At 36.5% G+C, this 26,231-nt stretch overlaps 1 protein-coding gene across 34 annotated transcripts in view; it reads right to left on the bottom strand.

Annotated features, from left to right (window-relative positions):
* The window catches only part of KCNMA1 (potassium calcium-activated channel subfamily M alpha 1), a 476,353-nt gene that overhangs the window by 21,271 nt on the left and 428,851 nt on the right, over nucleotides 1-26,231 (bottom strand). For 30 of the 34 annotated variants that reach the window (XM_071811786.1, XM_071811785.1, XM_071811784.1 and 27 more), the window contains 2 exons: nucleotides 7,075-7,188; nucleotides 3,711-3,841 (listed from right to left, as the gene is read on the bottom strand). In XM_071811786.1, the coding sequence (XP_071667887.1) occupies nucleotides 3,711-3,841; nucleotides 7,075-7,188 (245 nt within the window). Of the gene's footprint in view, nucleotides 1-3,710; nucleotides 3,842-3,877; nucleotides 6,369-7,074; nucleotides 7,189-26,231 lie in introns of those variants that run through there. The other 4 variants (XM_065843548.2, XM_065843547.2, XM_071811799.1 and 1 more) reach the window with 3 other exon arrangements.

Raw genomic sequence — 26,231 nt, 5'->3', positions numbered from 1 at the left:
ATATCCGTATCATAGATTAGAGCAGTTTCTTTTCTGTATAAAGACTGTAAGGATTCCTGAGGGAAAACTCTTGAGTAAAAGACATACCAAAAAGTTGCTTTTAACTGTTTCAGCTATTTTCTTCCATTCTGTGCTTTCACTTATAAGAAGAAGAAGTAGTAGAATTTAGTATTATGGAACAAAAATCAAGACAAAGTTCTAGCACAAGGAAATAAATTCTAGGATATCAAATTTTAAATTCTGTAATCTTTTTTCTGGAGATCCTTGCTTCTAACAGCATCACTCTGGCAGTATAACAAGTCTATTGTCAGGGCTATGCATGGGAGTGATGCCAACCTGCCAGAACTTCTGTCGTTCTCATAACTTCAGTGCCAAAAGAAGTAACAGAGAAGCTTTAGCTCTCAGGCCAACTTTTCAAACCTTCAAACACACTGTGTATTGTTAAAACTGATTTCCTTGCACACACAGGATTTTCTGGAATAACTATCCCAACAAGACCCAGAAAAAGAGAACGTACTTCTCAAAAAAAAATTTGCTTATTTTCAGCTATCCTATGTCAAGTAACTTTTTTATAGCTGATGATAACCTTTTTACAAAAACATTCAAATTATCTAAAAGATGCTTCCAATATGATGCTTTTTAATTGTGTTCAATTTGGTGATGAGAATGTGCTTTGCTTTTCAGGAGTGGTGACACCTTGAGACTGACAGGCTACGTGTATTCTTTCCCCGGGTTTGCATATGTTATGACAAAACAAATATTAACATATCATTCAAGTGTCTGATGGCAGTGGATGTCTCTTTAAAGACATAATAATGATTAGCTGGCGTGATTTAAAATAGCCACTGCCACACTTAAAACATGAACCATGCCTACAGTCTTCACACAGAGTACAAAAATGCACTTTAACTGAAGCCTGGAGAAAACCACCGTTACCAAGTCATCAAAAAGACAATGCAGTTTTTGAGCTCGTTATTCTCTTCTGAGCAATGATCTTCGAACTGCTACACTGTGAATCATAGGCTTGTGGAATATATTGTCTTTGCTGTAGAGGACAAACTGTGTGTAGATAGCCTGTAGATAGCATTTTGAAAAGTAAACTTCATGAAGCCTTTTATCTTTGAAATAAGAAAGAGATAGAAAATTTCAAATTTAAAATATCTGATACCGTCATCTTAAATGATGAAATAACACTAACTAGCAGAAAGTAATGATCTCCATCATTCAGATTTTAATCAGAAAGTGACAATGCATTTTCTAATCTGAGATTCATGAGTAAGGTTTTGTCTACTATTTCTATATTAATAAAATTGTATAAAAGAAAATAATAAGTTAACAATTATTAATACTGTTTAATTGTTGATATTCAGTAACTGAATACTTTAGCAAATTATTTTAAATATGAGGAATTTGCATTCCAGGGATATGAACAGAGATCATAAGTTGGAATTTTTCTGTAAAAAATAAGCATTAAGAGGATCAAGTAATGGACTATATCTCAAAGTGAGCTGGCACCAGCCAAAGTAGTGTGAATTATTTCTTTCTTGCAGAATTCCTGTGCAATTAATAGGATGAAAGTGTGACTGCAGATCTAGATTTAGTTAGGAATTTGGGTTCAGTTTCCCAGTACTAGGTTGAAGCTAGGCGGAATAAATAGACGCTGGTTCCTAAAAACAATTTACTCTTAAAAAAAATAAGAGAGGGAGAGATAATATAGTGGAAGTAGATTAGTTTGTGTGAGAAATGGTCTTTTCCTTCGAGAAGTGAAAGGAGCATACATTCTTCCCAGGAGAATAGGGATAGCAAAGGCAAAACACCTCATACATCTTACACATTCTGAAGGGTCAAGAAGAATTCTACTTTTCCAATTCTTTACTAGGCTTTTGAGGAATAAAAGACGAAATATTGCTGCCACTGATCAGCAAAGTGGTGAAAGAAAAAACAGGATGGTGAACAATTCTAACTGACTGAATCCATGGCTTGTCTTCTTGATTAGTATTTTTTCTAAGTTAGAATTTTCTACTCTTGTTATCACATTTACTTCTCTGGCTTCAGGCTGTACTGTCCTTGACATATAATATGACCTCTTAGATGTGAAAATGTTATAAAAAAGACTTTGTTGAAGACAGGATTTGCAGAAAGAGGGGCATGTTGTCAAAAACTAAAAGCTAATAAAATCTAGCAATAGCTAAAAATATTGTGAGGATTATATGATGAGTTTCAAGTAAAAACTACTGAACAGTCATGTTCCACATATTTCTTATTACCTCATTATTACCTGCATGCTATACCTTTACGCAAGAAAGCAATGGTGTCCACAACATTTTGCTTTCATTTTGTGATGATGCCAGTGGCAATCAGAAGAATCAACAGTACTTTTTCCAAGATTCTGGAAGTGCCCTATGGCACGATTCATTCAAGGACATTGATTTAGATAATGTGAGGAGATAAACAGCTCTGAGTATAAATTTGAAATCTTCATATTTAATTATTCCCATTTACAATATGAAACCATTAAATATTTTATACATAGAGATTTTAATTAGATAAGGTACAGGATTTGTATGTTTGCTTAGGCTTTCTGAATTTGTCACATCTGCAAAATACGGCCAATACCTTTCAAGAAAAGTATTCTCGGAGTTTATTGCACACTACTAGGCTGCATTAGAATAAAATTTTATCAGTGTACACTGACATTATTCATCTGTGGATGGAACATACGAAGAATATAGCACCAGATACAAATACGAAATACAGACACATAAATATGAAATACGAATAAAATATCAAATAATAAAGATCACAGAGAATTTTTCTTAGAAGCAAGAGGTTTCATTCTGAATTTAGGTGAAGGTCAGACTTGGCTCCTTTAAGGAAATCTCTTTGCTCATTTCCAGTATTACATGGGGTTTAGATGATTCCCAGAACTGTGGAACTTTATTCCATGTGGAAGTCAGAAAGCCTATGCTCAGATTTTAAAAAGACTATGTCCTTGCTACATCTAGCAGAGCTTAAGGTCCCTCTGAAAGAAGTGCAGCTCGCACAGAGCAAGACTGATCTGAAAACCTAGCCAATATGAAGCAAGGGAGGATGAAAAGGAGTATGGCTGAGGTATTTGCTTCAAAACTGTACTTTGGCTGCAAACCAAAACCCAAACATAGACATAACCAAAGACTACCATCTGTAGTTTCTGGCATGCACTTTCATGTTTTGGTTCACAAAACAACTCAAGTGAAAAAGAGATGATGACCTCTCTTCACACAATTAGAGTTCATCTGATGTGTACAATGGCTTTTGTCTAGTTCTATCAATGTCCCCTATTGCTCAGACTCAGAATATTTTTCATGGCTACAGGAAATTAAAAGCTTAAAACATGGTTGGTGCTGTCTGACAGGAAGAGTGAACATAGGGACTGACACACTGAATTTGGGGCTGCGTTTCAGGAGAGGGATACAACATTCTTTGGAAAATATCATCCAGACATAAGACCCTCTTCTTTTAAAATTGTGGACTTATAGTAGTCCTATACATCTCAGTTGTTTTAAGGTCTTTGTGTCCGACTAAAAATAACATAGCTTAGGCCCTGAAATTCTCTTGACATTTAAGAGAAATGTATCTTCTGCTGATTACCTGTGGAAAAGGGACTACACTTTCATACACTTTCACAATAAGTCTGATGGAACTGAATGAAAAAGGGTTTTTTTGCTTACTGCGCTCATGAGAGAGTCCAGCACACTGACAGCAAATGCGGTTCCACATGCAAAGGGCTGCGTGAGATACAGTTCCGTGTCTGGGTCATCGTCGTCATCTTGGTCCAAGAACTGAACATTTGAATCATTTACTGAAAATAATAATAATAATAATAATAATAATAATAATATCATAAGGTGCTTCTGGGTCACCAGCATATTACCTTACACATTACACAGTCAGAAAGAAAAAGAAACAGCATATGTCTGGAAACACAGACTTGTGTCTTTGACGTCACTGAAAATGAAGTCAAGATGGATGTGAAAATGTGCATTTAAAAATCTGTTGATCATTATCTTGCTTGTAAGAGGTGACTCTCTTGCTCTTGAGAGATGACTATCCCTTTGTCATAGAAGTAGCTTTGTGGCACCAGCTGCCTGCACTCAAAATGAGATACAAGATGCTCTTTTATATATTGAGACAATCTTGGTATTGGTTGGGTACACTGGCTAAGGCTGTATGCACGTACAGTGAAATGTTATCACAAGATACCAAGTCAGAACCCCATCGTAAAAATAAAGGCTGTCCATAAAACTCTGATGTAGCCCACAGGCATCTTCTGTGATTCTCACTGAGGTGCTGTTAATGCACTTATAGCTCAAAAGAGGATAAACTGTCCCTTTAACATGCATCTATCTGAATGAATAAGCAATACTCCAGCTATCCTCTTGCAGCACTGCCTTTTGTTCAAATATTTGTCTCCATAACTTCACTTCCTTAGCCACAAACTCTATATTAGGTAGCGTGAAAAAGAATCTACATCAGGCTGTTTTAAAGAAAAAAACCCAAATAAAGTAATATGTTTCATCTAGACTTTCTCTGGCATTTCATTGTCACAGTTAAGCTCTCTGCCTCCACCTCATTCCATTAAAAATAGTTGTTTTCTTGAGATCAGTGTATCAAGTGGTTCATATTTCATGAAATATTTCAGTTCCATATTAGTCGTCCTCAGGCATGAAAGCACAGACCTCTTAGCTATGCCATCGAAATACCCTTTAACTTACTAAATGACAAATAAATTTCAGTTCCCATGCAAGTAAAGGAAATTAAATTTTTTTTCAGCATTTGAAACTGTACATATTGACTATGTTCCTATTCCCTATGTGAACACATCTCCCAAGCTAAGCCAGCAAGCTTTGAAAACGGCATGAGAACTACTGTTAGCTTGATCAGGTTTCAGCTCTGGACTTGTTAGGTTAGAAATTCTTCTGCCTGCTATTCTGATCTTCCTTCCTATAGAGTTTCATTTTCCATCCACTCCTTTTCCAACCTGTATATACTATCGCGCTTGCCATGCTTAGCTTATAAAACATGAATAACTATAGATAAAGCCTCACAATAGCTATCATCTAAAAGAGATGAGAATTGCTACCCTGTTGAGCCAGTACCTGGTCATGATCATTCAGTCAGGACCTGCCTTCCCACTCCCTGATGTAACCATGAAAACATAACATCTCAGCATTGTAAACAGAGAAGTGTTCTGCCATGGGAGCCAGGAGAATTTCATCCTAGCAAACACCAATATCCACAATACTCCTTTCTTTGTACAATGGCTACCAATTTATTATCCAGATTCTTGAGCAAAATAGTATTTGAAAGCCTGACGTACCATTTCAAAATGTACTTTTTGAAAAGCTTGTGCTTTGGTTTAATTTAATATTTGAGAGTAGGCACTATTGACAGTAGCATTCTTTTTCCACTTACATCTGGCAGACTAATACCTAACTTTGACACCAGCTTGCTAGCTGTGCCTGGTGTCAGTTTCCAAGGTACTGCAAATCTAAGGCGAATTCTGCAAGTGCAGGTTTATCCTCAATATCTTTATCTTCCTGATGAAAGTTAGCACACTAGCATTTCTACAGAGGGTCCCTGGGCTGGCTGAGGTAGGTTCAAACGCCTGGTGCTGTGCTGTAAGAAAAGCTCGTCAAACACTGCTCACAAAAGCTGGTGAGACCTCTCTTTATTGAGAGGGAGCAATGCAGAAGCTTGGCTGCTCTTTTTACAGCTTCAAAACCTGAGCTTCTGAGACAAGGCCTACTCCTGAAAGTAAACAAACAAATAGCTTAAGGGAAAGTATGATGCTGGGGTTTCTTTTCTGATATCATTTAATTCTTCTTTGACTTCCTGTGAGAACTGCTAAGGCATGTCCACCAAATTGGCAATAGGCTGAAATAACAAAAAGAGAGAGAGAGAGAAAAGGAGAGAAAAAATTGGGTATAGAGCCCAGGAGGTGGGGACCCAGGCCAAAGAAAATGAATTGGTGAGAAGGTGCTATGAAAACAGCCGGTAGGTCAGACGGGTGTGATCAAAGGTTTACTGATGCTGTGTGAAAAAAACAAACAAAAAAAATCATTAAGAAAGGCCAGAACAGGACAGTCAATTTCAACCAAAACTACAAATAAAACACATTCAAAGCAGTGCCATGAGGGTAGCCCCTCTGATACAGCCAGATAAATAAAGAGAAAGCTGATGACAGTAAGAACAACAACAACAGAAAATAAGACAGTGATGTGAAGGAAAAAGGCACTTCTTACCCAGTTCAGTTATCATTAGAATGTGGGTTCCACTGTTTTTTTCCTGACTGATTGAAACCAAAGGCAGAAGTTTGCCAGGCTTAGCTAATAAGTAAAGTATTTAGGGGGAAAAGAAAGTACAGAAAGAGAATAAAGTAAGGGAAAAAGACAGGTAAGGCTCTAAAAAATAAAACTGAAAAGGAAAATAAAAGGACAAAGGACCACAAATCAAGTTTGTATTTGCCATGAAAAAAACAGAACAGCTTCTGCACTTCACATCACACCACTTGACAACATAAATACCCACAGCTAGAGTGGAAATCAGAGTCTGGTTACCTACCATCATCATATTCTCAGGAGTAAAATGTCTCATACTATTATACAGAGTTTGGTTACACATGATTAAACAGTTCTGGACCATGAAGAAATAAACAAATGGCCTCTTATTATTGATTAAATGTACAGGAAATGTCTGCTCATACTTACTGTGGTTTTTTTCTCTTCTAACCTTAGCCCAAAGACCCCTGCTTATTTGTTATGCTATGTAAAAAGCATCTTGTCTGATAGAGTGTTTATTTAAGAAAATGGAGAAAACCCAAAGGAGAGAGACAAATACATTTCAGTTATTCAAATAAAGTGAAACAACTGTAACTAATCTTTCTTTAGAGAGAGTAATTCACAACAGTTATCAGAAGAGAAAACATAGCAGTGTAAGATACAGTATCAGTAATTTTCCCGAGACTGCATAACAAGGGAAGTGGGAAAAAGATATGGGAATGTACATGAAAGGATAAATGTTAGCTTTTGTTACCTAGTTCTGTTATAATAGGGATGTTGGCTCCTGTTGTAATGGAGGGTTGACGTAACAAGCCATGGACTGGACTGTTGTCTGGAGATGACCTATCCATGCCAGGGGGGGTAAAGCCTAAAGGAAAGAAAAAAAAAAAAAAAAAGAAAGAAAAAAAAAGGAGAGAAAGAAAGTTTACACTGGACAACAAACTATATTTAAAAAAATCACCATCAACAGGCAATCCCTTACCTTTCTCCCTAGCCCCACCCACCTTGAACAGTATGATGAAAAAATTGCCATTAAAACAAAAATTGGCTCAATGTTCAACAATTACTTCTTAAAAGCATAATCCTTCACAAATATGCAGGTCATTTCTACTGTAAGATATTTGGTAGCTAATGGAGAAACAGAAATTTATTTTGTTATCTGAAGTAGCCTCTGCATCAAAACACGCAAAATGGAAGGAGTAATGCTTACTTAAATAAAAATTAAAAAATAAAGACTTCAGTGTTAGAGAGGTTTAATTTTGTCTGATGAGTATTTCAAATAATTCCGAAACAAACACCTTTCCTTAAACCTCAATTAACATTTTAAAGTGCATTGCTTGTAAACGCTAGTACAACCACTAGAAACAAACTGCTTCCACTAGCAGGTTTTAGGTTTGATCAACATGCAGGATTTAAAATTTTCTGTTTTCCAAGGGCAATACAATCCACACAAAGTAGTTAGTTAGTTGGTTTGGTTAGTTTGGTTGGTTGGTTTTGTTTGTTCTCTTTTTTTTTTGTTTGTTTGTTTGGGTTGTTTTTTTGGTGGTTGTGTTTGTTTGCTTGTTTTCCAGATGTACCATTCACAAGATGTGTTTTTATAAGTATTACAATTATAAGAATAATGGGACTGAAGGGCTCATTCTAACAAAAGAAAAACAAAGATAAGATGGAAGGAAAAAGACACAGGCTTTCAAATGGTATGTAAGAGGAATGCTTGAAAAGAAACTAGAAAGAGTTTTATACCTTTGGGGATGTAAAGGAAACAACAGTGGGAGAGGAAACATATTGGCAGACACTCAAAGAAAAAGAAGATCTGGAGAGCAGCAAGGTGTTTTCAGCCTGATTTTCTACACAGTTTGAAACTGAGCTCTTGACACTGAGCATTGTCTAATCTTTCTCTGTGTGTGTGTAAATAAAAAATACTCAGGTGAAGTTCTTTGGAGTTTGATTTTAAGTACTGAAAAATAGGCAGTTAAATAAAAGCCCACACAACAGCTGGACTGGAAATTCACAGTTGAGACTAATGCATTCCATCTCCCTTGTCCATTAAAGCTGTGGAAAGCATGGACATGTTCATTTAAGGCCATTATTGTAGAAGTGATGGTGAAGACAGGGTTTGACTTCAGGGTTTCATGTAGACCAATGTCAAGGCAGCATTTTTAGGCAAATATTTGTCTGCTAGGAATAGGATTGAGCCAAGGTAATTTTAAAACACATGTTTCTGAGAAAACATTCATGTTTTTGCCACATTATGCCCAAGTTCTTTGACTTAACATCTGACCATCCAGGGGTAGGCTTTTGATCCTCTGTCATTACTGGTCTGAACTAGTTTTGAATTCTCCATATATTAATTCTAAATTAATCACAACCAAATTAATTCCTGATGTAACTTCATTATCTTCTTACAGTGTGGAAAGTGTTTCACTGTGTTAATTTCATTGATACGTTCATCTGCTACTGAATTCAGAAGAAGATGAAATGATATTACCTACTTTACCTTTCTTCAGTTTGGGGACTAATGTGCAAACCAGGAAGTCTCTAAACTAAACTGTAGTTGTTAACCTGTGGTACTGGATTTATATTGTCTTTCTGAGGGATTTATGGTTCTTTTCAAGGGATGACAGTCTGTGACTCTGTGATAATTACCATCACTCTTAAACTGTCCCTAAACAAGACAAACAATAAGGACCACTAGATCTGGACTTCTTGATTTAATTTGATTTAAATTTTTATTTGACATTCAGTTCATTTCTCCCTGTGTTCTGTCTATATCACATACAGAATATATAAGTAATAAAACTAGAATCCCTGAGAAGAGAGACTTACTTGTCCCTCCAGAAGGTACCAGTATGAATTTCCTTCTGACTATCACATGAAAGTTAGATACAACATGGAGATTGTAAGGACAGGATAATTAAAAAGGGAGTGAAAAATCTGTGAAAAAAAATCCTTAGAAGAAGTGGATGTTGTATCTTCAACAGGCTTGCAAGACAAAATCATCGCCACAGGCAAACCTAAGAGAGCAAAGCAATTCTATTTAATATTATGAATGTATATAAAATCTTTAGAAAGTGGATTTCTTAGAGACTATTGGAAATATTGGCAACATTAACAGCCAGTCATTTAATACTACTCATTGTGCTGAAACTAATTCAATAAGACCGGCATGGTGACAGTGAGTTGGATTCCCAACTGGTATCGGCTTGCAGATGTTTCTTTGTGTGTGGCACTGTGACTGAGAGCCATATTGGGTCTTTGAATGCTTACTTCTGCATAACAGAGCTGAGGATTTCTGAGACTCACAAAGTGAATCAATGGAGTTCCTCCAGGCACCAGCTCAGGAGTTAGAGGTAACCCTGACACTCACAACAGCACAAAAATTAACTCGGAGTCCAAAGGGAGGGAAGGCTATCTGAGGAGAGGTGGCTATCAGTTTGACATCTCCTTCTGCAGCAGACTCCAGGGTTTAAGTTTTGCATTCTGTTATGCTACAGAAAAGGCTAGACATGGTTTTTGTCATGCTACATTAAAAAAAGCTCAAGTAGCTACAGACACCTTGAGCAGTTAAAGTGGCAGGCCCAGTTGGGTCCTCTCCAGAAATATAAGGCAAAGTGGCAACAGCAAGACCTTTTACACTCACTTATGTGAGAGCAGAGAAAACTAATCCTGTTCCCATGCACTCGAGGGGTTGTACGGCTGGGAGCATTCCTAGAGGCCTTGGTTCTCCCTTTTTCCTGAAGGCTTTTCTCTCCCTATCTCAGGATGCACTCCTTAAAATATCTTTTAGTGAATCAGGCTCTTCAGAAGGTAACAGCACATCGGTATTTTCCTACCAGCTAAAAGCATACTGAAGAAAGTTGGCATAACTGAGTCTAAATGTGTAAGTCCTTCTTGCCCTCCCTCTACTGCAATATGCACACACAGAGTCATGCAAGTGCACACTCTCCATCGAAGGCTATTTGTAGCCACCTCTCTAACCCTTCAAATATTTGTCTTCCTAGGATGGTGTTAGAAGCTTGAAATAAATGTGTCATTTCTATTAGACACAGAGTGTCAGGAGATCTGTAATTGCATGCTGCACATATAGTACATTCAGTCTGAAATGCAGGAAGCATGTTAAAGGGATTTTGTTTCCTTCTTGAATGAAAAACAGACTCATGCCTTAATATTTTTCATTCTATGATCTTGGAAGATGTGAGAAATACCTGCTATCTTTATTTAATTTCCTTGTCTGTGCTTAATTCCAATACTTCTAAAAATCTACTTTTAAAAAATATAAAAATCTTGGAATATTTTCAGGAAAGGAAAACTGGAAGTACTTGGTGATTTTGTGTGCCTGTATTTGGAGTCACAAGGCATCATACACCTTCAGGCCACACTCCTGCTCCCAAGCCACAATGTAAATTCTATAGATAGACTCTCTATTTTTTTCCCTCCAGAAGAGAGGGGGGAAAAAAAGTGCAGGAAAACTAACCTGCTTTATCAGAACTTTCATTTAAAGGCATGAAAAACTACAAGTGACAGCTGTGCAGATTCAGTGAATGTGACATTTCTGAATTTCTTCAACTTGACAAGTAAACACCTTAAATCGGTAATGCTATATGCATAATACATGACCTGTATTTTGACATCCATCATCAAATGCTGACTTGAGAAAATACAGGTTTGTACGTCAAGGAATAGCACCCATAAAGCAGGGAGAAATTCAGGTCACAGGGTATTAGGAAAACTCTATTTCATTACAGAAACTGAAACAAGCTAAGGCATCAGATTTAAGATCCATTTTCAGCTGTGAAAAGATTCAATTCCTCTGCACAGAGCATTCATTTAGAAATGACATGCTTTCCTCACAGCCTCTTTTCATTCTCCTTTTCATATTCCATTTTCTCCTTCAGTCACCAAACCTTGTACCATTAACGCTCATAAAAATTGTAAAACAGGGCTGATAGTTGTGATCTTCTTATAACCACAGTGTCGTCTCCTTCAACAAACAACTGATGGAGCTGTGGCTACCATTGCTTAACAGAATCAACCTCTAGAGTAAAATCTGCATGGCCTGTACAAGCCTGAGCACAGTCCCTGCATAAAGAACTACAGTGGCAGTGAAGGGCTTCTGGAAAATGGAATTCTCTTTGCCAACAGTTAGGAGGTAAGGTGCAGCACAATCATATCTGTTCCTCCAGCCACTCCATCTGATTCTAAGTTGCTGTACTGGGTGAGCGATTGCCTTTACATCCTTTTTTTTTTTTTTCTTCTTCTTCTTCACTCATTAAACTGTCTTTACGCCAAGCCATGAATGTTTTTCTTACTTTTGCCTTTCGGTTTCTCTCCCACATTCCACTGGGGGGAACCGAGCAAGAGACTGGGTCAGCCCACTGCCAATCAGGGTCAACCCACCACCATTTGCTGTAGTGATAACCACCTCAACATCAAACTGAGAAAATGGTTTGGACTTCAACAGGAGGTACCAAGCGCCTGTACCTGTCTCAAACATGATACTGCCACTGGATTAGATATATCATGCATCTGAGAGGAACACAGGCTCTGGGCTTCTAACATGCCCAAAATCAGTGAGGACAGGCAGATGGGAGTCACTGAGTCCCTCCTTATTGGAGAGGCAGGGAATCCCATACCCTAACTCAGCTATCCGCTTTGAAGCAGTTTAAGCTTCCTGCAGTTCTCTGCATAAAGCAGCTAGTTCAGTGTCTTGATTCTATGCAAAGAAATATCTCCCAGCTCCCTCTGGGATACTATTGCTTGCAAAAGTAGGTGAAACAACTGAACAAATGCATTAGAGGCAAGGTCCAATGTCTTTAAGATGTTCCCATCTTTGTGGAAGGAGAACCTCCGGGAAACTTCCTCTGCACAAGGACACAAGCTCTTTTTCCCAAGACTTACTGGCGATTTTCCAAGAGTTACTGAGCTGTCCTGCTCAGAGCTCAGCAGGGCCACCTGGCTATGAGACACCCTTGTCTCTTACAAAATCCCATCTACCAAGTGATGAGCAGTACTATGTTTCCATAAGACCTGTGCCTTCTGAGCCAGGCTGATCCATGGTCTTCTGAGGAACCCAGATGGACACTAACTATGGCTCAGCAGTAACATGCACATATTCTGGGAGCCACAGTGACACTGTGGACACTGTGATGAAGTTTAAAATTAAGGAATGCTGGCAGGGCTTAACTGACTTCTGCTCACTGAAAGCACCAGCAATCATTACAGTTTGCACTGCTCACATGTTTTTTGGAGCAATTAGCCTGATAGCCAAGTGATCTGCTGTTTGTGCACTTGACTACGTGATATCCCATGAAATGCAGGAAGGCTTGCTCTGCATAGCAGTAAATATATCCTTTTAGTTTGCTGAGGGGTCAGTAAAGGTTTACTGGGGTTTTAATGTAGAAACAAGTTTGGCTTTTGGATGTGCACTGCCTCTGTTTCACTGACTTCACTGAGAGCCAGATGGGCATATTCTCAAACCAGATTTTTATGTTACATTTATAAAATGTCTTCTGTTCTAAAGGATTATAATGGATACTTTATGATACTCTTCCTCTTTCCTCCTGCTCCTTTCCTCTTTGTCTCTCTTCCCTTTCAAAGATTTATGTTTTACTAGACTGGAACTCTGTGCAGGCAGAATGCAGTTTCCGAAACTGAAAATCCACTTGGCAGACCCAAAGGTTGTGGCCTTGTCACTAAAGTGCCATGTAAATTGATAGTGCCTTTTAAATAATGCTGTTCTAGGGAAAGGTGCCATGGGATTCACTGGGTAATGTATAAACTAAAGTCCTCAAAAATACGATTTTAAAAGCATACATACCATAAACTAGTTCTGGCTCATCTAAGAAGCATGAAACAACAATCATATTTTGAGCATATATGAATAACACACAGGTGGTGAACTGCCAAACATGTCCCTGACAAATTACCATGCAGGAATGTGGGATAAGGATTTTCATTAAGAAGAGCCAGACAAAAAGAAATAATTCTCTTACAAAAGGACCTCACAGCTATATCCCTTTGCTACTGTTTGCTGACAATGTCCATTAATATTCCAGTGAATTCAATTGAATGATAGACTTTATCTGTTATTCTCCAAAGTACAGCCACTTGGGTATACCTGGAAAGTTCAGCAGCAGTCATGCAGCTAAAGAGCTGCTGACATTCATGGGAATCTCTTACAGCCATTCAATTTAGAAACAATTCTAGCTTCAATGTCCCATGTGGTCTGAGACAGAGAGTTGTAGTTTGGCCTCAGAACATGGAAATCCTGAATTCTAGTTTCAGTTCTGACTGAAATTTCAGTTCTGAATTTGTGCCTGAAGACTTAATAATCTCTTGGAGACTATTTCTACAGCTCTGGAAAAGCAGAGGAATGTGCGAGTCCAGATGTGGCTGCATAAGCTCTCTCAGAGACTGTAGCACCTTCAAGGATGTTCTGGGTCCAAACATAGGCCAAGCTAAGTCTGTAGAGAGTAGATGGTGAAGAAGGATATACTTCTCAATTGTAACGTCGCTCCAATGCTTTGAGACTGAACAACTCCTGGAGCACTGAACACTGAGAGACACTGCTATGGAGAACAAGCTGCCACCTTCCTCCCAAGAAAATGCTCTTCTTTAATGTCTGTTCATTCCCATGCTGCTAAATTACAGAAACCTATAGTGAAACTTTCCAAATCCAAGCTCTAATGAAGGTGCAGTGGGATTGATGCGAGTTTCTGCTCCCAAAGTGTGAGGAACCATTCCTGGGTGGGTTAGTGATCCCATGTGCTGAAAGTGTAAAGGATTTCTAGGTCTATTGGTTCTTGCACCACTCTGGCGAGGCAGGATTAAGCTGTAAACACAAAGATCAAGAGAAGGATTGGAGTTTCATCGTCTTGAGGTCTAGCATAGAATGATACCACATTGTTGTTTCCATTTTCAATTGTGAACAATATATTAGAAATAGCATTATATTTTAAGCACAGTGCGGAACCATGTATAACTTACAGAGATTTATTCACAGGTACTTGTAGAAGTCTCCTCCCAGTTTAAGCACCATTTTCAGGATCAACAGGAAGTCCATCTGAAACTGCCCAGGGGTTTTTTTTCACAAAATCTCATATGGTAATTACCCAAACTGTAGTTCTGCCAAGATTCACCACAAGCTTACACAACCCAAAGGTACCAGAACAAATGGGCTTTCTTTACTAATGTTTTGCAGGATGTAGCCTTGATGCTCTCTCCTTGCTGTTTTGTTTGCTTTAAGTAAGAGAATACACAGTTACTACCCATTACACTTCCCTCATGTCTGCTAGAATAGAAACTTTATTACTCTAGACAGTAAATATTCCTGGCCCAGTATTAGTCTGACATGAACTTCTCACTGTCAGTGGAATCAAGCATGATTTTACTGAGTTTATTTTTATATTTGGCAAAGGGAATATAAAAATCCCAAAAATTTCTTTATGGAGTCTTCATCCTTATTTTTTGAGTGCTATACGAATTTTTTAAACCTCTAAGTAAGTTTTCCCCTAGGTTACTGATTTCTTTGTCCTGACACACATTTTTTAATTTTGTTTGGTTTGGGTTTGTTGTTACTGTTGTGGTTTTGATTTTGATTTGGTTTTGTTTTCAGCCAATAAAGTCAAGGTTTAACTAGATCTCCTGTTATGCAATGCAGCCATCTTGTTTTATAAACATCTGTCTTGGGAACATAAAATGTACTCCCAGAGTACATCAGTGACTTCTTATTCAGTCTCTAGTGTAGAAGCAAATGATTCTGGATGTGTAAAACTTAGGAAGATAATTTCTTATTTTTTAAAGCACTGTATGGTACAGAAAAGAGTGACTCACAGAAACCTAGGAGGGTCATGAAGACAGGCATAATGGTGACAAAGAAAATTGCTTGGGGCTTTCAGACTACGAAGAAGGAAAATCAAATACTAAACTCAGGCACTCAGCAGCTTCTCCATTGTGCAATGAGATGAAGGGATGGGCCATCAGGAGTTTATTGCCTGATAGCACCATCTATTTTTTTAAGCCATCTCCAGAAACAGAGGAATGTTTGGGTAATTCAAATAGCACAAAACACAGTAAAATACAAGGACTTTTAGAAAGCACAGGACATCAGTTTTCAAACTACTTCACACATATCCACTGCATGCGATGGGCTCACTTTAATTTTATGCTATGTTTTTACAAACTGGTCAGAAAATATTTTAACTCCTGCCAACATACCATATGTTTTGTATTTGTTAAATTCTTGTTTTGTTTTGTAATTGTAATCTCATCTTTGGTTTCCCATCTACTTCTTCCCCCTCTCCACCCTGCCTTTCTCCGTTGTCATGAACTTGCTATTCCAAAGCCTAATCCTGTTGGGAAAGAATTTAATTTTCTCACATTGTTCTTCTAGTGGAAATTTATCTCTCGGTAGCAAGTGACTATGCATTCTTTCTGGTGGATTACACCTCTAGGTATAGTACCTATTCCTAATACTACTCCCCAGGTGCTAGAGTAGTTTTGTTACTTCTCACAGATTTCTTTTTTCTTTGCTTTTTCTTATTTGGTTCAGAAAGAACCACTAGAACTAGGCAAATGTTCAGAAAGAGAGAAGAAATAGTAACATGTTCATTCAGCAGTTATTATGGAATACACTTTAATTCATAATAACATCAGAAATTATAATTCCTATGTTGTTCAGCTACTTTAATTACAAACTTAATTTTCAATTATCTCTACTCTCCATTTATTGTTTAATAGTTTTCTACACTAGCTACTTCTATGGCACAAAGTTGGTAGCATCTCAGTGTAGCACAGGTTTGCAGCTATAAGAATTTAGTATTAAATTATGCCAAATTCTTTTCAGCTTAGTCATTAATCAACCTTGCATATTTAGGCCTCAGGCAAAAATAAATAAATATGCTGAATAAAACTTATCAAATAAATTAAGCTATATTACCTATTTTAGAGAGACAGGTATTCAATAACTACAAATAAAATGGAAAGTTTACCATTAAAAATGATATATTGGCATGTTAGGCAAGACTCTACATTATGCCATTATATCCTACATTATATAAAATAAAGTAAATTTTTCCTTACTGAAAAAGGAAGAGCAAACCCAGATGCTACAGCAAGCAATCAATAAAAATATTTAGATAAATAAAAGTAAGAATGCTGTCCATTGCATGATTGGCAACTACTGAAATATAAATTAAACAAATTTCCCATTGCTGCTTATGGGAAAATTATGCAGATTAGAATTTGATTAGGTTTATATCATGAGACTCAATTTGGACTTTTAATCTATTAAGCTCCAATAAATGAGGCATCTGAATAGCTCCCCTGAGCAGCAACAGTAATAACCACAGCAGTCATTTTTTGCAATATGTATTCTGACAATTTCTTTAGCAGATGATTCCATGTCTGTAAGTACAATTACTTTGTAACTTCTACAAAAATTTCAGGTGTATGCAGTGAGGAAATGGATCCATACAAAACACTTAAACAGACATTTTGTGATAATCAACATCTATCACTCTCTTCTAGCAGTATTGTTTTTCCATCAACTTGGACTTACAGTCAACTTCATGGTCTGTGTGGGCTAAATAGTGCCAGCAGACTTGTAAATTACTCAAGCTGGAACTGAGCTGGAAACCTATGGTAAAATGTCATTAAGTTCTCTATAGGCTGAGTCAAAACCAAAATCCCACTTTCAAGGCTGTCTTGGGGATCACAGATTTAACTGTGAAGCCTAAAGCCTCATTTTATCAAAGAAATCTAAACTGGATTCTCAGAGCTGAGCTCTGAGACAGGTTGGATTCAGATCAAGACCACCTCTAATTTCTCTGGCAGGTATGCTCCATAGGCCTTCTGCAAATTTTCTTCTGTCTAATCTATTTGCAAGTATCCAACAGCTCTTCCTCCACGTTACTCCATATTGTAAAAAAGCAACACTTGGCAAAGCCTGCCAACTAGAGAGCATATTGTGCCCATGTGCAACCCTGCCAGATTTCACCAAATCCTGTCACAACTTTCTAGTGGACAGGTTGTCATAAAAACACATAGTCAATTGACAGCATGCAGGTGATTCCGAAAGATTAAATTTGTATTTTTAAAACTTCAGGGTTTGATTAAATGCTTAGAATAATGGATCATGGGTTTTGTGTTCATGTGTGAATATATTTCTTAAAGAGAGGCTTAACAGATGGTTTCTTTCTGACATTCATGCTTTCAGCATACCACTGAAAACATTCTCCACAAGCCAAAATTTTTTTAACAGAACTCCAATTTGAACACCATAAACACGGGAAAAAAATCATTGTCATGTTCTTTGTCACTCAAACACTTCCTTCTGTAACACACACGACTTCAGAGTAGCATGTCTGTTAAAGACATCTTAGTAGATATCATGTATGAAAACGAGTATCAAGTGGTTTTGGACTATGCCAGTCTGCATAAAACTTTCCATAGGAAGCCCAATAAATCACTCACACTCAGGTGCAGCTACCACTGTGGGGAATGATAATCACCTAAAGAGTATTTGTGTATTTCTTTAAACAAAACCCTCCTGATCCAAAGAGGGAGCTTACTACATCCCTACTGCAGTTTAATCTGAACCTTGCAAATAACGTATGGTGCCCCATTTGAATTGAGAATAAGGAAACATCACCCAAGGGAGTATCGTTTCAAAACACACACATCATCCCATCAGCACAATTATTTGCACTTCTGAATTATCGGTGTTACTGGCCAGTATGAAAATCATCCCTGCCATGCACAATAAAATAATAGGAAGGTAAGTAGCTCAGAAAGTACTTCCATTAAATTAAATGTCAGCCCTCTGACACTGTAGTTCACAGGAATGGCTAACACAGCAAGCCAGTCTTATACTCTGTTCAGCTTGTAATATTACCCCTGTTTTATATGTCACAATATACATTATGGGACATTCTCTTTCAGTCTCAATATAAGTCTACCAAATACTAAAATTGGATATTTTGTTGCAATTACTCTTGACTGATTGGAAATATACAGACAATGAGGATTTCCTTTTCTTTCTACTTCTCCATTTTCACATTAAAAAGCAAAAAAATCTACATAGAAATTGCAGTTACAAAATCAGGATGAATCTGAAGTATCTCTCTAACTGCATATTCTTGAATGATGCACAAGTAACAATATATTAACTACTAATGATATCTAAGGTTGTGTAGACACAACTGCCTGAAAAACAGCAGTGATACTGCTGGTAGTATCCAATCCATAAAATCTGGGAACTTCCTCAATCAGTACAGGATCCAGAATCAAGAAGCCAGAAAGTGATTTATGCTCTGATGTCCATTCAGGAGGCAAGAATTTCCAAAGCATACAGTCCTCAGTGTCAATAAACAGGTAATTTGCTCAAACGTATCAAGAAAAAAGGAAAAATATACACAAAACCAATGAGGTACTGCCTCCTTCTAAGAAAAAAATCACCTCTCCCTTGCTAAATTTACACTATTTTGGCTCACAGTTTTTCTGCTGTTCAGTCAATATTAACCTTAGAATGAAAAGTAACTCATTATCATGATAGAATGACTCACTATAGAGTTTTTGCTAAAATCTTTAAGGGTCTTTCCTGACTTGCATAGATCAAATGTCTTTTTATATTTAAAGAAGTACCACCAGAAGTGTCTCTACATCAGCTCATTTTTTTTATTAATATGGGATCCAAAACCCATTACACTAGCAACCAAGCTGGTAAAGACAATTATAAAAGTAAAATGTAATGTGGTATTCTTTCAGTAGTGAAAATTAAGTGGCAACCATAAAATATACGCCATGGTATTCAGTGCACAGTACAGTCATACTTCCAGTAAGCAGCTCCTTTTTTCTTTTTCAGTTTTCAACATTATGTTGACTATTTACTGTCATTCATGCACCTAAATACTACTGTTAGTAGATTTAAAAACAGCATAACATCTATAAACACTTAACACATTAACTTTCCTATCCATGATTATTTACTAGAGAATTAAATGAGTTGATAAAAAATAAAATGGTTACTTCCTTGTTTGAATTTCATTAGTGCCAATATCAGTGGAAGTAGTTGTCCTTTCATCTAGGGGGTTTGAATATTTCTAACATTCTTTAGCCTATTTCTAGTTATTTGATAGGATTCTAAGAATTCAGGTTGCAATGTGGATTTTTGTAGGTAGTGAGTTAAAGAACTTTGAATCTATGGTTTTTGGCAGAAATCTGGAAGGCACAAGGTAAGGTTGCACTTCTCAAGCAAGTAAGCATCTTCCCTCTCTTGCAAGAAGAGTGTTTTGAAATGTGCATCACAAGATTCTTTGCATAAGCACTTCCCCACATATTTCTCCTGACAGACTTCTCATTGCTTATCGAAGGGTAGCTCCTGCTTTGACTCACGTGAGAGAGGCCCTATGAAGAAATGAGTCAAGAGAGTACTAGTCTTGGAGGAAAAGCTCAGGAAGGCACTGCCCCCCTTCATTGATCAGCAAGGGAGAGCTTCAGTCCCCAGCCCTTCCACTCCTGAACACCTAGATGGAAAAACTGGGTCCTTTCTACATTGCTAGCTAACAACTTGGTCTCTCCTGTTTGTCAAGAAAAAGGATGAGGGTATTTCCTCCGTCTCATGGTATTTAGGTCTCACACTAGGCTTATCAACACCTAATAATGAAATTTAGAAACAAAAAGCCTCCAATTTTCATTAGTTTTTAGTAAAACTACTGTAGGTGCTAGACACTGAAAATAAGCAAGAGTTGAGAATGGGAACACTACTTATCACATGACTGGCTAAGAAAATGTTATAAATTAGACTTCCAATCTGTGTTTAAAAACTCCATGAATGTCATACTTCAATAAATCCTTTTCCACAATTTTGTGGCAAAATCTCTTTTTTCATGAACATTAAAAAAGATTTGGTAGCAAGAGGCAGGCAGTGAAATCAACTAGTCTATAACAGAGTATCTGAGATTTATCTGTTTGCTTTGGTACATTTATTAAATTGGAAACAGCAAGGTTGCTAAATCGGAGTGATACGGAAAAAGCTTTTTTATATTTGTCCTCTAAGAAAGAGTTCATCAAAACATTATTTTAAGCAGCTTGTCAAACACTGATTTCAAGCCAGGGTAGATTAGATACATCAATTCAATAAAGATTTTTAAAATATATATAGCTGAATTTCTTTCTGGAAAGTTCGAAGTTACTGTTCTAGGAAGACATCATCTTCATACATGAAAAGTTAGAATGGGAACAATTCACAAATTATTGAGGATTTACAACAGATACAACTTTCTAAAATACACAGCTTAAAATGCTAAACAAAATAGTGCAAGTACCTTTTCTGAATTTAATTTTGGTTACAGCATAATCTGGTTTTGAGCAAACTCACACTTCTGGTTAATGAAATATTTGTTCTTAAGAATATGCCCTATAACTGTAGCATTATTAATCCAATCCATCTGTCCTCAACCATAAGAAACAATTCCACCAAGATTTTCTCATATTCCACATGACGCTGCCTGATTTCAGTGAAATATCTCTTCTTTGTCCTTATTTCAAAACTATCTTTGCTCTGACCTGGAGACTCATTCTAAGTAACAGAACAAGCAGACTGACATGAAGTTAGCAGAAACAGGAAATCCTATGAGGACATTCAATTGCATTATAATCTTGCCTATGCATTCAAGCAAAAACTCTGTAACATAAAACTTACAGAAAATATATATGCTGTTACACTGTAGAGATACCTTGCCTCTCACTGCTAATCAGTAATCATGCTGTTGTATTATTAGGAGTATTTGACATTAAAAGCTGAATGCAAAATTTTAACCAGCAACCAAACCTCAAATCAATATGAAAGGTCCAATCTCAATTATACTTTCATAGAATCTACTTTAAAGCTCTACACAGAGTTAGCAAATGATCAGGTATTCCTGTGACATTACAGAAATTGTATATAATCTTTCTTGTATCTAAATAAGTCAGTACAGACATTCCCAGTAACCATAATCATCTTGGGGTGTGTTGAATAAAAAATAAATCACAATATATAGTCAAGAACAAAATTTTTCCTTCTCTCATTAAAACACCTACCATTTGCAAAATTCTTAGATTTACTTTCTCAGGCTTGGTTTGTTCAGATATTATAAAGTTGTAAAATTACATTAAGATCACAGCAGTATTGGTTCTCAAATTAATGCTGTGGCCCAGTTCAGCCTTCATATCCAGCTCTGCAGATGATGAAAGGTTTGGAATGCTCTTGATAAGCAGAAGCTACCAAATTTTTAGAGACTGCCTAATATGAAAGGTCTAGGCTGCCCCAAATATAACCATGTCAAAAATCAACAGATCTGTCTTGATAAAGGAATACCAACTATTTTGTAAGTTTTACCCTAAAGCTGTTGAAGTTCTGCAGCTCACTAGTAGGTGTTAGATTCTGCTCTTCTACAATGGATATCACAGAAGATGATTTAATGGAAAGAACAAAGAACTAAAATCTAGCTTCCTTCTGTAATGCTATTAGACAGGTGGAATCTGACGGATATTGATGTGACATTGATCTCAGAATTCATATATGTCCTTTAAACAACAGCTACCTTTATGCATATAAATAACCATTTATAAAACAAACAATACATACTGAAGCAAAGAAAGATACAAGAATTACGCTCATGAGGCTGCTTGCTATGGTGTATAACTTCCAAAGTATCCTGTAATCCTGTAATATATTATCTAAATGTTCAATTTTCTTGAAGTTATCTTCATAATCAAGATGCTATCACAAGTATCATGGGCATTGGAACTATTTTTAATTTTCATTTAAAGTGCAATTAAAGAAAGACAATGGATACATAAGATAATAAAGTAAGTGATTAGCAGCATGCAAATGACATAGGCTTAATGACAATACCCTGTTCTATTCTCCAAAGGGCCTGTCAAGAAAAACCCTTCCTACATGTGGTTGTGCAGCTAATGTGCCTCAGCCTACAATTACAACATCGCTGACACCATTAACCACTGAAACAACATCACTTCATGAAATCCTTGTTGTCTCATTAAAATGCAAAGGGTCAGGTAATTTACCAGTATTGTGTGTCTACTTTTGTTGTGGGTAATTAGCAAGGATTACCCAGCATGGACTCCCACTGGGAAATAGTGAAACTGTGAAATATTAAAAAGATTATTTATTTTTTTTAAGGGAATTTGAAAGATTCACAATTAGAACCTCAACACACCTTTGTATTCAAAGGGCCATAAAAAATGGACTTTCTATAAATTTCATGTTGCAAGGTTTTATGGTTGATTACTTTAGAAACTAACCTTCACATTTAAAAAAATTTACTCTTGTATAATTGGATCTAGATTTCCTTCTGCAATTAAGAACTTTTGAAAATTACAGAAACAGAGAAGCAAAACACCTTACAGTTTCATAAAGACTTAAAAAACAAATGGTTGCTGCAAAAACTACTTTTTTGAAAGCTAAAACAAACGTAGTACATTCTAATATCCACATTCCCTTACTTTTTGCTAATTGAAGCCCCATATTATCACTTAAAGTAACCTTGATAACATTCATTATTGGCTCACATCTTGTCAGGGAGGAGAATGGTCTCTTATTCTTTAAATGGAAGTTTTGGAACATAAAACACATTCCAATAAAAGTGAACAGAAAATTATGAATTCATTAAACTACTTTGGTATCTTGTGCTATATATAATATTTATATTCCAACTACTGTAAAATATGCTTTAATATCTTTAGGCAACTATAAGGACTTAAATATTTATAAAACGGCTAAAGATAAAGTATAGCTCTCTTATTCCTACATACAGATGATGTAAGGCATGCAATCAAAGACAATAACACTTTCAACCCATTTGTCATCTTAAAGGAGCCTTTCAACTTCAGATCCCTTGTGTGCAATCTATGTAAGAGTTGTTGCCTACATAGGCAACTCCAGAGGAGTTTGCTCCTTAAAAACTACCAAGAGTGCTATACTTCACATAAAACAGGGTTTTCTGAAAATGGAGACAAAACTATAAATTTGCAGACAAAACAGCTCCAAGTGGGGCTTCAAAATACTGCTGTATTTATCTCTGGGACATCTGGGAACAGGAAGCATTTTGATTTAATATTTCATAACATAGAGGCAATTGCTTCCTTGCTTGGTGTATAATTAATGCTCATAAAAAGAACAGGGTTTTTTTATTCCTCAGCATCAGAAATGCACAAAATAGCACACCTTCATAATAGGGGGGTTGCTTTCAAGATGTTGAACAGCAGATAATAATAAAGTAGAGTCACCATGAATTTATAACAGTCTTGGGATGGTTAAATATATTTATAGTTTAAATGTGAAATCACGTGCTTGATGTACTGTACTATCTACCTCCTTTGCCTGATCTTATCTTTCTCTGGCTGAAGCAGAAAGTTTCTTGAAAGCAGAGGAGAAAGAAAAAATTGTGAAAGCTTGAAGGCATTTAGGCTAGGACCTTGAAGCATTTCTCAAATACAGAGAAACTGTGTCAAAGAAACATGTCTCTCCAGCCATTTCCCAACACATTTTTAGTTTATAAACAACAGAGTTGAAAATCTCTTTTCTTAATAGCTTTTCTCTCTTCCTAGGAAAACTTTGAAAGAGACAGGAAAGTATTTTACATGTCTGTAAAGCCAGCAACTAATGTTAACATCCAGCTGCAAGGAAAATACATGAAATGCAAATGGTTCTGGGTAGAAACTTCTCTCTGAAGGGTTTCTTGTGAAGGCTGGAAGGCTAGCAAGGTCCTGCTTGACAGAAGTGAATGACTCCTGACATAGATGTCTTCTACAGCACAGGAAACAAAGTGAACAGCCTCTCTCCCACCCAGCCTCTTTAGTTTATTTAAGTCCAAATGCTGCAAAGACTTGCACATAATCTAACTTTAAACAGGTGGATAGTTTCATTGAAGTCAGAGAGATTTATTAACCTGTATAACATTGAGCACATAACTTAAGTTTTGGAACAAGCAAGGCATCAGATTGTAAACTTACCAGGGCAAAGACCATATTTTATTCTTGTATATATCAGGACTATGACAACAAGCTCTTAATCCCATCTAGAGCTCCAGTGTGCTACCATAAAATAAATAACAGCTATCAGCTGATCCATCTGGCTCAGCAGGATAAGAAATTATGTGCGTGTTGCAAAAAGGCAGTACTGAGTCATTTATCACAGTGACCTAATCTTCAAAAATCGGATTTTTTGTGAGCAAATGGTGATGTGGGGCATGTGCTGGGAAGTTAGGATACCCTCATCTCATTTTTTAGTTTTTAACTTCATTACTTAGGATAGTCAGCCTTTGTTTTGAAAAATAATAATGAAACTGAATTACAATAAACATTTCAAAATTCTGTTACTTAAGCACTAAACAACCAAGTTAGAAATATTGTTAATTGGATTATTTTTGTAATTTACAACAACTGATGTTTGCAAAAATAAAAGCAGCATTCAGAAACACACAGCACAAAAACAACCTTAATGAGATGTAACCCCTACACTAAACTATCAATCCTGACAAACCGATAACCCTAATGTCGTGCAAAATACTTGCCATTTTTGCAAATGTGACTGGTAGGGGTGATATTGTCTAGGAGAAAAATTTTCAAAACATCTGTGCAATTTAGGAAATTAGGAGCTATCTTTAAGTATAACAAGCATCCTGCAGCCTAAATTACCTTGATTTGCAAAGACACACAGCAATCTAAGTGTTTAAAAGATTAAATTTAATGTCATAGCGCACTTTGACACTTTAAAAAATTACCCCAAATCTTTCACTTTTTGCCAGAACTATTAATTTTTCTTTATTTTTAATATTACCTCTACATTTTATATTCCACATTTACTTATATGCTTTCCTAAGGAGGTTAACTAACTCCTTAAACTCTGAAACTATTTAGCGGGCTTAAGTAGAATTTGATTTTCTTTGCTTAAATGCAAGGCTCTTAATTTATACGTTTTCATGTAATACAACAAATTAAACATAGAAAACAGTGCTGTAGTTGCCACAGAACACTGAATTCCATAACAGCCTAAAAAGTAACTGCATCTATGATTATAAAACTCTCTGTTCTGAAACCCTCACTTTAAAAAATGATCTTATGACTATAAAATAAGAGAAATAAGATGCAACATTCACCAAAAATCCTCCTTCAGGAATACAACTGTTGTTTTGAACTTGCAACAAACATCTCTAACAGTACTACCATATAGCTATCTCTGAAAGTGACACAAAACCTTTGCTAACCAAGGATTTCAGACAGTATTTATCCTTTCCCCTTGTTTGAGAATTTTCTCATGTTTCCAATCCTGATAATACTATTGTTGTTCTCTCTTTTGCTAACGTTTCAGAGATAAAACAATCAAGAATAATTAATTGGTAGGGGTGAAAGAGACTATATTACCTGCAAACACAATAGAATGTAGATGTCAAATTCATTTTAATACGAAATTTCTTGCAGCAGATTGTGATACTAAGTCCATAAAAACTTGCCATAACTTAAGAATTAATCAACAGATTGTGAAATAAATTTAATGAAACCCAGTGACTGCTTTTGTCTTTTCAATTGAAGTTTAAGCCAGCTCCAACAACAAAAAAGAGATGATGAAACCACAAGTGATTTTTAAAGGAACTTGATCAAATGAAACTAAACTTGTCCAAGGTTATTTTAGCTTGTGTAATCTGTTACACTTGAATGTCAGGGTGTAAAACTCTGAGTATGTTTACTTGATTTTATAGGATCTTCCCCAGAAGAATCCTGCCATGATGTATGAGATGTATTACCCAGGAGTTCATCCCCTCTTTATTTTTTTCTCTTTATTCTTTCTTGTTGGAGGATCTATTACAAGAACTGCAAATGGAGGCCTTAAAAAGATCTCTCATGTGT

This window comes from Patagioenas fasciata, chromosome 8 (genome assembly GCF_037038585.1).
Source record: "Patagioenas fasciata isolate bPatFas1 chromosome 8, bPatFas1.hap1, whole genome shotgun sequence".
NCBI classification, from domain to species: Eukaryota; Metazoa; Chordata; class Aves; order Columbiformes; family Columbidae; genus Patagioenas; species Patagioenas fasciata.
This window is presented reverse-complemented; position numbering and strand designations above follow the sequence as displayed.